General features: G+C 43.0%; 1 protein-coding gene across 1 annotated transcript in view; it reads left to right on the forward strand.

Annotated features, from left to right (window-relative positions):
* The first annotated feature begins 1537 nt into the window (after positions 1-1537).
* Positions 1538-15270, forward strand: part of GLT8D2 (glycosyltransferase 8 domain containing 2) — a 37014-nt gene continuing 23281 nt past the window's right edge. The window contains exons 1-2 of the mRNA XM_080811022.1: positions 1538-1807; positions 12821-12868. Of these exons, the coding sequence (XP_080667148.1) occupies positions 12850-12868 (19 nt within the window). The 5' untranslated portion in view covers positions 1538-1807; positions 12821-12849. The remainder of the gene's footprint in view (positions 1808-12820; positions 12869-15270) is intronic.

The raw sequence follows: 15270 nt of genomic DNA on the forward strand, positions 1-15270 counted from the left end.
TGCACTGTTCAATACAGTAGCCACTGGGACACTGATTATTGAGCATTTAAAATGTGGCGAGTACAACCGAGGAACTGGCTTTTAAATTTTACTTAGTGTTAATGAATTTAAGTTGAAAAACTGACACTTGATTCAGTTATTTGCAAACTTTTAAGTATACTTGGAACAACCTGAGTATGTGAGCCTAATTTTTAAACTATAAATTACATGAAATCTAAATATGTATCAGTTGTTTCTGATGAAATTTAGTGTTTGAATTGAGATGTGCCGCAAGTGTAAGATACACACCAGACTCCAGACTTATTACACAAAAGAATGTAAAATATCTAGTTAGTAATACTTTACATTAATTACATGTTGAAATTGCATTTTGTATATGTACAAAATGCATTTTGTATATATATGGGTTAAATAAAATATATCATTAAAATTAATTTTACGTCTTTGTACTTACCTTTTTTTTTTTTTCTTTTAATGCTCAGCCCAGTGCCTGGCACATGGTTATTCTCCTCTTTCTATCTCTCTCTCTTTAAAAGTTTATTTAGGGGGCGCCTGGGTGGCTCAGTGGGTTAAAGCCTCTGCCTTCGGCTCAGGTCATGATCTCAGGGTCCTGGGATCGAGCCCCACGTCGGGCTCTCTGCTCAGCAGGGAGCCTGCTTCCTACTCTCTCTCTCTGCCTGCCTCTCTGCCTACTTGTGATTTCTCTCTGTCGAATAAATAAATAAAATCTTTAAAAAAAAAAAAAAGTTTATTTAGTTATTTAAGTAATCTCTACACTCATCATGGGGTTCAAACTCACAACGTAAACACGCTTCAGACTGAGCCAGCCAGGTGCCTCGTCTTTGTACTTATCTTAAAGTGACTACTAGAATATTTAAAATTTTCTGGTGGCCTGCATTATATTTCTATCAGGAAATGCCACTTTAGAAAGAGCCAGTAAGCAAAGGGATCCTCATTTCCTTTTAGGAGCTAGGGAAAGAGTTTGCAGAAATAAATTCCATGATCCCAGGCAAAGTGCTGGCACCATTTCCTGGGTTTCTGAGAATCAATAGCAGAAACAGAACAGTCCAGAGCTGGGTGGGGTTGATTCCCTGCCTGATTCCTTTCCATGTTCAGGCTCAAAACATACCATCTTAAAACTTCCATTGCTGTCATTGCCTTGGTAAAATGAGACCATAGCTGTTAGCTGAGCTTTAATTTGGGGACCACAGCATTTTAATGACTAGGGGATTTCAGGAGAAACAAGATTCTGAAAATCAGTATGAACTTCATTTTTCCATTTCTGCTCTTTCAAAGTTTACCTTAGACCCAACGTGTGGTGGAAATCCAGGCTCCAAGCATTTGCTTTTCTCCCGGTTTTGAGTCTTTTCCTCCAGAGCTGCCTTGTTTTTGAAACAATTTGCACGCAGGCTGCTGGAGGAGGATGCGAGAGGAAGTCTGGCCATACGAGCCAGCCTGCCAAGCACATCTGGAAGTGGTTTCAGGGACCGCCTCACCCCGCAGCCAGCGCAACGCCTGATTCCCAGCTCTCCCAGCTGCTCCAGCGCAGGAGTGGAAGAAACCCGAGCCTCTCCAAAGTCAACGCAAGCAAAGGGAGGGGGGGCGTTGGGGGCAGGGGGAGGAATACTCTCTCGGAAATGTAATATTGGCCTTGGGACTCTCCAACCCTTTGGGCTTTCCAATGGGATCTTAGAAGCAGCCGAAGCGGCGGGAAGGGCAGCAGCCCCGGGCCAGCCAGGAGTTGAACGCTCTGCCCTACAGCTCTTCTGGACCGAGGAGCCCAAAACCCTGCCCTCACCGTTCACAGGTAAAGCAGTGTGGCAGCCTTTCCATTCTACCCTGGCCCGCCTGCAGCAGCCCTTTGTTTTGCTGTAGACTCAAGAACGTAAATCAGAGGTGGATTGTCCCACATGAACTTTGCCTTCAGGAACTCCCAGCTAATGTTTGTAGCATGTCGAGGCAACCATTTTTCTTTTCTTTCTTTTTTTTTTTTTTCTTTTTTTTGGCTATTGCAGCAAATCCAAGATACTCTCTGCAAGTTTTTCACATGCTGGACAGCTTTTCCAGACCTGGGTTTAACTCCCCTGACCAGTGTGATTTACTGTTTTCATCATATTTTAAGCATGGAAGTCAGCGGTGAGCTAGGACCTGGACAAATGAGAGTATTTAAATGCAGGTACATTTCTGAGCCACCGAAGATTGCACTGAGCTGTGATTCATGTTTTCAGAACCTGGAAAAAAAAAACTTGGTAGTTGTGGAAATCTAAATGAGGCTTATAAATACAGTAGTTGTTGTGTTTGGGTTGAAAATGCTTTCTTAACATTTAAAAATTATCTTATGTTCACTTTAGGAGCAAATGTAGGACCTTGGATAAGCCTGATAGATAACTTGTGATGGAGTTAAGAAGGAATAGTTAACACAAGAGTAAAAAGAGGGAGAGGGGGAAAACATGATGCTATCTAAACATCTGGCCATCCTGTGGGGTGGAGGGGGGAATCGGTCCTCTGTCTCCCTGTGTTGTCAGTTATCAAAGTGACATTGGTTGGTTTGTTTCGTCTCTTCCTTCAAATGGCTTCATGTCGCCTTTCTGCACAGAAACCTGTTTGTGCTTACCACCCTCCGTTGAATGCAGGGACAAGCAGAGCATTGCAATGCTGTGGTGAGAGGGTGGGCTCTGGGGCCAGATCCCAGAGTTGAATCTATGCATTGACACTTACCAGCTTTTAAAGCTTTGACTCTGAATACTTCTCTGTGCCTCTAATTCCTCATCTGTAAAATGGGAATGAAGTGACATCGTAGGTCTAAAGGACATAACATAGGATCTACAGAGTAGTGAGGCCCCTGGTGGTGCTGGCGATGACCATGGTGATGATGGACGTGGCCACACATCCTGCATGGTGGCAGCCCAGCCCTTGGCACATCATTCCCTTTGATAGTCCCTCAGCTCCTCCCATGTTATTTCTCCAGGGCCCTGCTTCCTTCCTTCTTCCCTTCAAACACCTTTCTTTCTTTCTTTCTTTCTTCCTTTCTTTCTTTCTTTCTCTCTTTTTCCCACCCTGGCTCTTTTTATTTCTTCTTCATTCTCTTTCCTTGCTGAGAAAAAGACCTGCTCACCAAGCCACAGTTCACAGAGTTTTCATTTCTAGTTCCCGGGGAGCATGATTCTAAATACTTCTTTTATTTCCGCATTTCCCAAATGAAGAACATAGACCCATGGGGAAAATATGTTCTGTGAACCATATGACCCTCTGAGAGATCTCAAGGCATTAGTGGCATTTTAAAGGTTCGGAGAAGTCCTGCAGTAGAGAAACCTGCTTAAGGTTGTTTACCACTAAATTTCCCGATTGACCGCCGGAGCTGCTTTATCATATAACACTGATTAACATTTCTCAGAGCACACTTTGCAGTATCCTGGTTCGGCCACATTTGTTTTCATTTTGGTTCCTCTTATAGACATGCTGTTTCTCACCTTCCCTAGCCAACACCGAAGGGGATGTGGTGTTGTTTCTTCCCTAGTTAAGGACCTGAGACGATCACCTGTGCCATATTGATATATAGAAAATCTGGCCTAAAGTGGACAGCCGGGATCAGCAGTTTTTCTGCAAAGGGCCAAACTGGTGGCTGTGCAAGCCATGTGATCTGTTTTGCACCTACTCAGATCTGCTGTTTAGTGTGAGACGAGCCAGAGACCAAACGTCAAAGAATAAACCTGGTTATGTTCCCATAAAACTTTATTTACAAAAAATGGGCAGGATTTAATGTAGGGCTCATAGTTTGTTGACACCTGCTCCAAAACCGTTTTGTGAAAGAATGCTTCATCCCTACGCAGGAGAAAGCAGAACAGGTCCTCCACAAAACGGAGACTCCCTCATCTGGTTTCTCTGTCCTGTGTATTTTGGTGGATCTTGAGTAAACAATTCATGCTAGAGCAAAAAGTAAAAAGGCCAGGGATGTTTTGGTGAGAACCCAATTCCCGAGTCCTGATTTTGTCTTTCCATCTCTTTTCTTCAGGTGAACGCATGCTCTTGTCTTGTTCGTGACTTTGTAGCTCGCGTGGTTTAGGCAGTACTCTGTACAATGTTTTATGCACCTGCAAACTGCAGGATGCCTGTCATATGGAGGGAAGTTAAATCTCTGAGCTTATGTCAGTTGCTTGACACAATGATTGCAATCAGCAATGGAAAGTGATTGGCTACAGTATCTATTAGGACGGTTAAGAATGAGTTCCCTCAGAGCCAGACTGCCTGGGTGGGAATTTCTGCCACTCATTAACTGTGTCATTCCCCTTGGTAAATCAGGGAGAGTAACTTTATGGATTGTTGTGAGGATTGAATTAGTGAATGTATGGAAAGGTCATAAAAAAATGCCTGGCATGTAGAAATTGCTGTGTGCTACCTGTTATTATTATAGGCTGTTTCATTCAATCTGCAGCGCAGTCACATTTTACTCACTGGGTCTTGTAAATTGCCCAGGCTTGCCTGGCTAAGACATGGGGCAGAACCAGGATTGAAAACTCTTTATAAGGACAAAGCCCATGATATTTCCATTCAGGTGCAGGCCCTGCCAGATTAAAGTCATTCAATAATATCTTTAAGGAGCCCCCTCTTGGGGCACCTGGGTGACTCAGTCAGTTAAGCTTCTGCCTTTGTTTGGCTCAGATCATGATCCTGGGGTCCTGGGATTGAGCACAGGGTCCTGAGATCGAGCCCCATGTTGGGCTTCCTGGTCGGCAGGAAGTTTGCTTTTCCCTCTCCATCTGCCTCTCCCCACTGGCTTGTGCTCTTTCTCTCTCTCTCTCTCTCCAAAAAAAAAAAAAAAAAAAAAAAAAAAAAGGAGCCTCTTATTTTATCTTTCATTCTGATTTCCAGGTTCTTTCCTATTCCTTTTCCTTACCTAAACCCAGAGCAGATGGGATTAATCAATCCGAGCTCTTTCCTTACTTTTCTCTTTCTTTTTTAACCAACTCTGGTGATAGCTCTAGATTCCTTCTCAATTTAGCAACACTGAAAGCCCCTATGCACGGATTAAAGTTGGCATGTAGACTGAAACTTAGGGGCTCTGATTTTTGAAATATTTTTCTGGAGTCCTTGCCACTTTGGCCTTTTCTTCCAAGGAAGAGCTAAGTCGCTTAGCCACTGCCAGGTCTTAAAACATTCTTTCCAGATTTGGCCATAGGCCCGAGTTCTTTGGCATCTGGTAAAATAGCTCCCTGTATAAGGTCTTCAGGGGCCCATTTTAAAACTTAACGGTCACTTCTCAGGTCCAGACCATTCTCTGAACTCTCCTTTCCTTCCTAGTCACAGGCCCCAGGACCTCTGCCTTTTTTCCGACGCTCTCTGAAGGTGCCACCTCCCAGTGCCTTGCCTGGGGAATCCCTCTGTCCAACTCCGCCTGCGCCTGCGAGGCCCCATCTTTCTTCCTGTCTTGAAGACAAGCCCACGGACTCTTTAATGCCAAAGGCTTGGCTATTTACTCCTGTGGAGAAGCCGCCACACAGGAGGAGTCACGTGGCCTAGGAAAACTTACGAAAGCGCAAGGAACGCAGTTCCTGAGCCTTCTTGTTTTGATGGTCAGAAAAAGGCTGAAAAAAGACCAGAGCCCTCTGCTTTTATTCCAGGAAGAGATCCATAGTCTCCTCCTTCTGGCCTTTTCCCCCAAGTAATGGCACGCCGCCCCCTTTCTTCCTGGCATTGAGGAACAGGACAAGAGCTTCCTTCCCTTTCTTTCTCTTTCCTGTTTCTCATTCATTCATTCCATACACATTTGTTGAGGCGCACAGAGGTAGTCGAACCACAGTGCCTGTCCTCAGTCATCTCATGATTTAGAGGAGAAGACAGGCACACCCGTAATATTTGAGTGGCGATCTGAGTGTGGGGAGAGGGATAGGAATGGAGATCAGCACCCAGGCAGGGTAATCAGCTAAGAGTTCTTGAAGGAGGTAATGCCTAAATTGCGTCTTGAAAGAACAAGTGACTGTTTACTGGGGAAAGAGGAGGGGAAAGGGCATTCCGGGCAGGAGGGACTCCATGAACTAAAGTTCAGAGGCAAGAAAGCATTTCTTTACATGCAGGAACCGTGTTAACCCACAAGATGCTCTCCCAGGCTCTGCCCCAAACATTCCCGTTTCTCCCCCACGCCAGGTCTCTGCCTCTTACTCTATGGGTTCTTAGGACATCCCCCACCTGGTCCCTGCAGCACGTGTCCCTGACTTCCTCCATCGATTTTCTACCTCTTTACACCTCTGATCCCTCTACCAAATTCGCATCATTAGCTTGTATCCAGGAGGTGCAAACATTTCTCGAGCTCCTACTTAATCTATTAGAATGCATTAGTCTATTAGAGTCTGCATGTACCAGAAACAGCAATTTATAGCAGCTTACACAGAAAGTGCCACCATCAGACAGGAAATGAAACTGAAGAGGAAGAGGATGCCAAATCTTTCTGATTTCATATTTTTAAAAAATTTAGTAAGACAGACTTTCTTTTGGAAGTCCATGCTTCTCCAGGACTCCACTCCTGCCTTTATTCTGAAAGCTGCTCCGAAAGTTTTCTCCAAGCATCTGCTTCAGGAATTTTCTCTCCTTGACTCACCACTGCTGTGCCTTGTGATTAGATGTGCCATTGTCAGTTTCCTGGAGCCTCTTGTTTTGTCTTAAAGGGATTTTCGAGTAGGCAACATGCTGGATGGGGGAAAGATGAGCCTCCTTCTTGGACTAGTCAGCACTCTCTCTCTGCTTCTGGCATGATCTCAGTAGTTACAGTCACCAAGCACTCAGGGGCAAGCAGACCAAACTTGAATGACACTCCATCTGGAGCCCACCTCCCCTGCTTCCTAGGGTAGCCAGAATGGCCTTTCAAGACCTCCAGCTCCTTGTGCTTAAAGAGCATGGGCTTTGAAGTCAGAGAGCCCTCATTTCACATCCCTGCTCTGCCATTTAGTAGCTGTGTGATTTTGAGCAAGTTACTGAACCTCTCTGAGCCACAATTTTCTCATTCAAACCCTGGGGATGGTAACATACCTACCTGAAAAGTGTTGTAAGAGTTAAAGTAGATGAGGGGCCTGGTCAGCATAGAGCTAGGTGCAAATTAAGTGTGCAATAAATGGTAGCTGTCATTACTATCCAGCCCTGCAAACCTCTCCCCATAGGTGCACACGATTCTGGCCACAGGGAATGTGTTTATAAGGGCTCTTGTTTGCAAGAAAATGTCATTTCAGAGGAACTCAAGGAAGAAAAGGGGAACTTATGGGTTTGATGAATGGGGATGCCCAGGGTAGATGCCCTGGCATCAGGGACTCAGTCTCAGATCCTTTTGCCCTTCCCCTCATTCTCTCCCGTGGTGCTAGACTTCCTTCCTTCATGGAGTGGGGAAGAGGGGGCATGTGTCCAGAGACCATTCTAAGCTTACATCATCTCAAAGAGTCAGCTGAATGCATATCACGTAAAATCGTAAATGGTTAAAAAGTACCCAAAATCAATATCCAAAGAGTCCTAAGTAACACGCTACTTTGACTCAGTTGTCTTCAGGGTACAAGACGAGAGGAGGAAAAGGGGTCCATGTACATGTATCCTAAGTCTAGAGCCTGAGGAAATAAAAGGGATGTTGTAGCTGGTTCTTTACAGTGAATTAAAGAGTTTTCTATTGAAGAGTTTCCCAAGATCACTGCCAACAAGTTCTCACAACACTGAGATTCACGAGGGAGCCCTGGGGCCCTGTGGCCTTTCGTGCTGCCTCCCACAGGCTCTCTGTCATGCTGCTGGTTTCTAAAGGTTAGTATTCCCTGTTTGCTGACTGCTACCTCCAGTCAAGTATCAAGTTTACAAGTTCCTTTGAAGGACCATAACGAAGATGGATCAACTTAATTTTATAATAAACTTTGGGTTCTCAAGACAAATTGTTATTTATTTTATTTTTTTTAATAGCCACACTCTTTCTTCCTTTCTTTCTTTTTAAAAAAATATCTTATTTATTTATTTGAGAAAGAGAGCAAATGAGAGCACAACAGCATTGGGTAGGGAGAAGCAGACTCCCTGTTGAGTAGGGAGCCTAATTTGGGTTCCATCCCAGAACCCTGGGATCATGACCTGAGCTGAAGGCAGACATTTAACCGACTGAGCCACCCAGACATCACACCCTCCCCTCGCTTTTTAAAGATTTTATTTATTTAGATAAGCTCTTTCTTACGAAGTTAAATACACATCTACCAATTGACCCTGCAATCTGATTTCTAAGTATTTACCATAGAGAACTGAAAACTTAAAATCACACCAAATCCTGTAAACAAGTGTTTACAGAAGCTTTATTCATAATCACAAAACACAGGAAACAACTCAGATGTCCCTCAGTAGGTGAATGGGTAAACTGTGGTACGTCCGTACCATGGAATACTACTTAACAATGATAAAGGGAAAAACTATTGATACACTCAACAGCAAGTATGAATCCCAAATACATCGTACTAAGTGAAAGAAGAGGGTCTCGAAAGATCGTGTACTGCATGATCTCATTTATGTGGCGTTCTGGAAATGGCAAAACTGCAGGAACAGGGAACAGATTGGTGTTTTCGAGGGACTAGGTGTTGGGCAGGGTCTGCCCGCAAAAAGGTAGCGCAAGAGAATTCTTTGGAGGTGTTGGACTTGTTATCTATTCCACTTGTTGTACAAGAATTCGTCCAAGATACAATAAATTCTTAGTACAATTAGTACAAGATATCATAAATTCTTAGTAGAAGAATTTATGCCTGTGTTAAAATATATAGAATGATATAACCAAAAAAGTGAATTCTACTATGTGTAAATATTTAAATATTTAAAATCCAACAAGTCAAATTTTGAAGCCGATAATATGCCTTTAATAAATGACTGTATCACAGAAAGGAAGCCCGTTTAAAAAAACAAAACACCATGTGTACTAAAACACAATTTGCGTTTCTCTGGGTGAAGGCTTCTTTCTCATTATGGAAGGTGGCAATATGAAATTTAGGGAAATCCAAAAGACCACAAAGAAATCACCTTGTTAACGTGTATCAAAAGTCTTTGCAGAATAATAGTTCTCCTAGGCCAGTTCTTTATTCTCTGAAGAAGCAGTTGGGCCTCTCCTGTTAAAAGATGTTGTTCCTGGAATATATCTAGTTGATAGCCCTCTTAGACGTTGCCCTGAATTTGCATTTTGCAAAGCCAAGGAGTCTGTTTAAAAATTTGGCCTGGTAGCATCTGTGTGTGTGTGCATGTGTGCGCGCGTGCTTAGACTCTCCTGTGCGTAACTATCTGTTTGAATAGATAATCCATCCCCATGATTCAACATTCTGCAGGTGCCAAGTCTCCTGTTTATTAGAACCTATTGGCTGGGTCTGTTGCAACCGTTCATACCTGGGGCCATTTTAATTGTTCGGGGCAAGTGCCGTGTTGGTTATGATATAAGTGCAGTATAAGTCCTGTGGGAATATCAAGTGAAAGTCTCCCTCTGTTTTGTATCCTGGCCCCTCCTTGATCTTCTGTAATCTTCAATATAGAGGCAGAGGACTTTTCACCATCAGTCTACATGAAGTTGCAAACGTGGGCATTTTCATGACCTTTAATGGGTACAGCAGTGCAAAAGAGGAAATCTTATCCCAGGTCTGTCTCTGGCATCCATCCAGCCTTCCTTGGAGGGCTTTCTTTTCCATTTGCACTCCTCTCTCTGGCAGTCCCCCTGGAAGTCAGCCTGTCCCTCTCTGATGTTTGGCCTAGGACTGGGGTCTCACCCTGTCTGTCACCTGGAGTGTCACGTCATGAACTGGGGCCTATAAAAAGCCTCAGGTCAAATCTAGCAAATCTTCCCAGAGCAGCAATTTTTCTAGATGTTCAAACAGTGAAAATATTGTTTTGACCCCGATGGCAGTTGGGTCTACCTAGCCCAGGGGGGTCTAACCTTTAACTTGGGGTACACAGACCGCCAAAGTGTCCATGGATACATTTCACAGGATTTCATGTACTAAGATGCCAAAAAAAAAAAAGAAAAAAAATATTTTTTTTGAAGAGGGAGGGAGAGAGAGTGCTCCTGCATGTGCAAGGCAGGGGTGGGGGGTGGGGTGGCAGCTGGGGCAGGGGTGGAGAGGTGGGTGGGAGGGGCAGAGGGAGAGAGAATCTCAAGCAGACTCCCCGCTAAGCAGGAAGCCCACAGCCCTGAGATCATGAGCTGAGCCAAAATCAAGAGCCGTTCACTTAACTGACAGCCACTTAGGCATAACTAAGAACATCTTTACTTTTACTAGCCTCTAAGTGGAACCGAGGGTTTCCTTCAATTGTGAGTGTAGGTGACAAATCACAGATGTTACTGTGTATCTGTGCCATCATCCCCTGTAGAAATCAGATATTTTCATATCACATGACAGTTGTTCAGGGAGCTCACACATTTTTAAATCTCACCACTACCTCAACTGACAGTAACTAATTACCCTAGCTAATGGTTGTTACTTAATAGAGAAATACATGTATTATGTCACAAATTTGGGTTTTTTCCCCCAATGTGTGGATGACTTCCTTTCCTTTAAAATCCTGTAATTGGTTTTCTTTGTAAAACAATATATTCTTTAAGTTTTACAAAACATTATTCTAGAAAGAGGTCTATGGTCGTCAGCAGACTTTTGAGACTGATGTCTCAAAAAAGGTTAAGATTTCTCCCAGCAGCCATAGATTTGGAGATTCAAGTAAAATGGACTCATATTTCCCCACCCAATAGCCCCTCCAAAATTCCTGCAACTTCCTGATGGCTTACGTTGCCTTACATTGAAAGTGCCTGCAGAACTTGGTCTTGGTTGCATCTCTCCCCTAGTGTCCGTGTCCAACAAGGACCCCCTTTCCTTGATTTCCCCCAAACAGTAGGGTGGGGATTAGAAGGTGCAGAACATGGCAGAAGACTGTAGACTGAACATTGGGCCTCCCAGTTCTTGAAAAGTCCTGGTGCCATTATCATGAGGAAAGAACTTCTCCTGAGCAAGTGGCAGCCCCCGCAAAGGGATCTTTCTCCTCCCCACATACTGTTCTTGTGCTGCTGCCAACCCCAGGATTCCAGATCATCATTTATGTGGACCCATTTAACATGTTCTTGCTCTCATCCCTGCCCATCCCATCCATGCATGGAAGACTTTGACTTCATGAAAACAAAGAGTTTTCTCTCTGAGGGGACCTCTGCCAGCAACTAAAGGAGTCATTATTTTTCCTCATTTTTTTTTAAGATTTTATTTATTTATTAGAGAGACTGAGAGAGACCACAAGTAGGCAGAGCAGCAGGCAGAGGGAAAGGGAGAAGCAGGCTCTCCGCTGAGCAGGGAGCCCAACGCGGGGCTCGATCTCAGGACCCTGGGATCATGACCTGAGCTGAAGGCAGCTGCTTAACCGATTGAGCCACCCAGGCACCCCAATTTTCCTCATTCTTATGCAGTGTACAGGAATCTGAAGGTAATGCAAGAAACTTGTATTTTAGAGCCCATTGTGGACAAGTTTGTGTGTTCACTCTCCTTTACCATCAGAATTTCTGTAGGAATGTTTGAAAACATTTGGTTTGCAGACTTTAGTGAAGATAAACACTGATGGAGGGAGTTGCATGCATTTGAAATAAAATAACTCCTTTACAGACAGAACAGTTTGTCTCCAGTCTCATCTGAGCAGTCTCTTCTTTAGTGCATTCCATTCCAGTCACATTGAACTTCTTGCAGTGCTTAGAATACTCAGAGCTCTTGTTGGCCGCAGGACTTTTGCGCCTGCTGTTTCTGTTCCTTTGCACTTTGCTGTTTCCTTCTACATTCTCCTACTGGCTCCTGCTCTTCCTTCTGACCGAATTCCATCTCATCAGTGAGGCTTTTTTCCTGATTTCTCTTCATGAAATGCTCCCCCGCTCTGTTTATCTTTATCCCAGGACCTCTGTTGGTTCCTTCATATCTCTTACCATAATCTAATTATTTTATCTATTACTTTTTTTTTTTTTTTTTTTTTTTTTTTTTTTGTTTTTTAAAGATTTTATTTATTTATTTGTCAGAGAGAGAGAGGAGTGAGAGTGAGCACAAGCAGACAGAGTGGCAGGTAGAGGCAGAGGGAGAAGCAGGCTCCCTGCGGAGCAAGGAGCCCGATGTGGGACTCGATCCCAGGACGCTGGGATCATGACCCGAGCCGAAGGCAGCTGCTTAACCAACTGAGCCACCCAGGCATCCCTATCTATTACTTTTTAATATCTGTTTGCCCCACAGGATTGAAAGCGCTGTGATGATAGGGACTGGAACTGATTTGTTCATTGGTGCATCCCTAAAATATAGCCCAGTGCTGGGCTTTTAGTAGGATCTCAGTAAATACTCATGGAATGAATGATTGAATTTAGTGTAAGGTATAGTTCTGTTTCCACAAGTGGTCCCTGAGGATGTAAAAACTTCCTTGTCAAAGGAATGCAGTTACAATGGCAGAAAATATGCATGGGATTGATATTTTGGATCAAGGAGATGTTCTTGTGTGACATTTCTTCAGTTAGCACCTTCTGATTTGCTAGCCCAGAGAGCTGACAGGGCACTTTTTGGAGAAGGTAAAAAGCAAACAAACAAACAAAAAACAAAAGGACCCTGAAGACAAAAGATTACCCCTTGGAGGCCCTTTGTACTGTTTGCACAGCTGGAGAAGTTAATTGGAAGAGGGGAACTATACAACCAAGAAATATTTATTTCCAAAGTTCTAGATTCAGAATAATGAAGAATGAGTCCACATATCAGACCATCAAAGATATGGTTCTTAATCATTATAAAATGACTTTTGGGTTGATTCTGTTTTAAATAAATTTTTGTTCTTCAATCCACAGGTCACAGTTTTTGTCTGCGTTGAACACACATGGCTTTGTTACGAAAAGGTAAGATTATGGCTTTTGACAATCATGATTATTAAAAATAGATATTTTAAAGGACTGTTTTGATGCTACATCTTGGCTTTTTAAAAAAAAATCCTTTGATTTTTATGGACAGTTTTCCCACAGGCAATTCTTGGAGTCATCATTTCAGGATGATGCCTGTGGAAAGCTGTTAAATATTTTATCCAGAGGTGGATTTATCCAGAGAGGGGGTCATACATTTCTATAAACTTGTAAATATAATTTATTTTCTCATTTTAAATAAATATTTGTGTTCTTATTTAATTTAGCAGTTGTAATTTTATGTTCCTGTTCTTGTTATTATTATTGTTTTTTATTTTTATTTTTTATGGTGGGCGGCAAAACAAAGTTTATTGAGGGATAGTGAAAAGCTCCCAAAGAGAGAGGGGACTAGAGAGGGCTGCCCTCGTGTTCTTAGTCTTAAAGAATCACCTTAAATTATATAATCTTCAAGCCCCATCAGAACCTGGATTTACCCTTGATTTTGGATCTAGCAGTTTATAAACCTGGGAGGGAAACATAGTAATCTAATTGTGTTGCTGTTAGTCTCAGGGTAGAGTTGCTTGATGCAGCAGATGAAAAGACAAGATATCCAGTTAGATATGGATTTCAGATTGACTGTGAATGATATTTTAGTGTAAGTATATCCCAAATATTGCATAGGACATACTTATACAAAAAAAAAAGAATAGAGGTGGTGGTAGACATTGAGTTGCTTCCCTAAAGTGGCTGTGGCAGGTAAATGTTAATCAGACATATAAATAAACTATAGGACTTTGTTCCTTACCTTCTATTTCTCTATAGCTCGGGTTTGTTTTATTTTTTTTTACGATTATTTATTATTTATTTGACAGAGAGCACAAGCAGGCAGAGAGTCAGGCAGAGAGAGGAAGGGAATAGGCTCCCCACTGAGCAGAAAGCCCTGATGAGCAGAAAGCCTGACTCAACAGAGGCCCCAACCCACCGAGCCATCCAGGAGCCCCCTCTGTAGTTTGGTTTTAAACTGAGTCTATTATCCTGTTGTCTCTGGCTGAATCTGAGAGTCCAGAAAGGCAGAGGGGAGCTGGATGTTAGCACAATAGAATCATTGAGTTTGGAATACAGTTCTGGAAGACATCCGTGAAGACTGACTCCTTCCTTTTACCAATGTGAAGACAAAGGTCTAGGAGCCAGAAAATAGATCAGTATGAGGCCAATAAATGTAAACACCTGATGCACAATAGCAGGAAATGATAACACATAACAATTGTAAGAGTTTACAGGCCCATGTTGCCTCTGTTAACTCTCCAAACACCCAGGTGAGACAATGATTACTATTACAATCACAGTCTTCAGGGAGCAGATGAGCAAACTGAGGCTCAGAGAGGTTAAGTAACCTGCCCAAAGCCACACAGCTAAGAAGTGATAGAAGCAATATTTAACTCTCACTTGAAATCCTAGCCCTTTCCTCTCCTACCAACACTTTCCAGACTTCAAGTACTTATGCTCCATGTAGACCAGTGAACACCTTCTCAACTTTTCATCATCTGTGTTTCTTCTGTCTTACGCATGACTTAACGGTTTTCTTTAAGTTGACTCAAAGAATTATGTGTACTTTATCATAGTAAGTGTACACCCTTACTATAAATAGAACAAGCTATTTCCTATCATAAAAACAAGGTGATTAAGCAAATACATATGATTAGAACAATGTTATTCAATTCTGGGTAGCTTTTGTTGCCTGCCTGCCGCTAAAATGAAACTGATTTCTCACACCATGATTTAATGTTACTCAGTGCCACGATCATGGACCTCCTATAGCATCTCATGTACAATCAGTGGCCCGTGCTGCTTCATATTAGGAAAACACTGTCCTGTATCACTCTGCTTCTCAGTAGATCCCAAGGGCAAGCATCACTGTTCCGGAACAGATGGTCCTGAATGCTCACCACTGGAAGAGATATTTGGGTCTTCCGGCTTCTTACTCAGGGCAAGAATTTTCTGTACATCATCCTTGACCAGCGGTTGATTTAACTGAGAAGCAGATGTGTTACAATAGCTGAGAACATGTTTTCTTAGAAGTACTGGCTCATCATAAGCATTATATAAATGTGAGCTGTCAATCGAAACGAAGCGTTCATGCACAGAAAGTGGCTCCAGAGGCAGCATTATACAGGCATTAAGGCTGTAGCCTCTGCCATCAGACTGCCTAGGGGTAGCCCTGGATCCTTCTTAAACTACATCTCCATATCCTTGAGCATCAGCAACATCCCAGGTTAACCTCTACTGCACGTGCCATCTGCTTAAAGAAGAGTCCCAGACCACCACTGCTGTGCATGTCAGGGAAGTCATCTGCTCCTATGACAATTCTAAACTTCCCCAGATTTTAGCTTGATAGGTTACAC

Source organism: Martes martes, assembly GCF_963455335.1.
Source record: "Martes martes genome assembly, chromosome: 8".
Classification (NCBI taxonomy): domain Eukaryota; kingdom Metazoa; phylum Chordata; class Mammalia; order Carnivora; family Mustelidae; genus Martes; species Martes martes.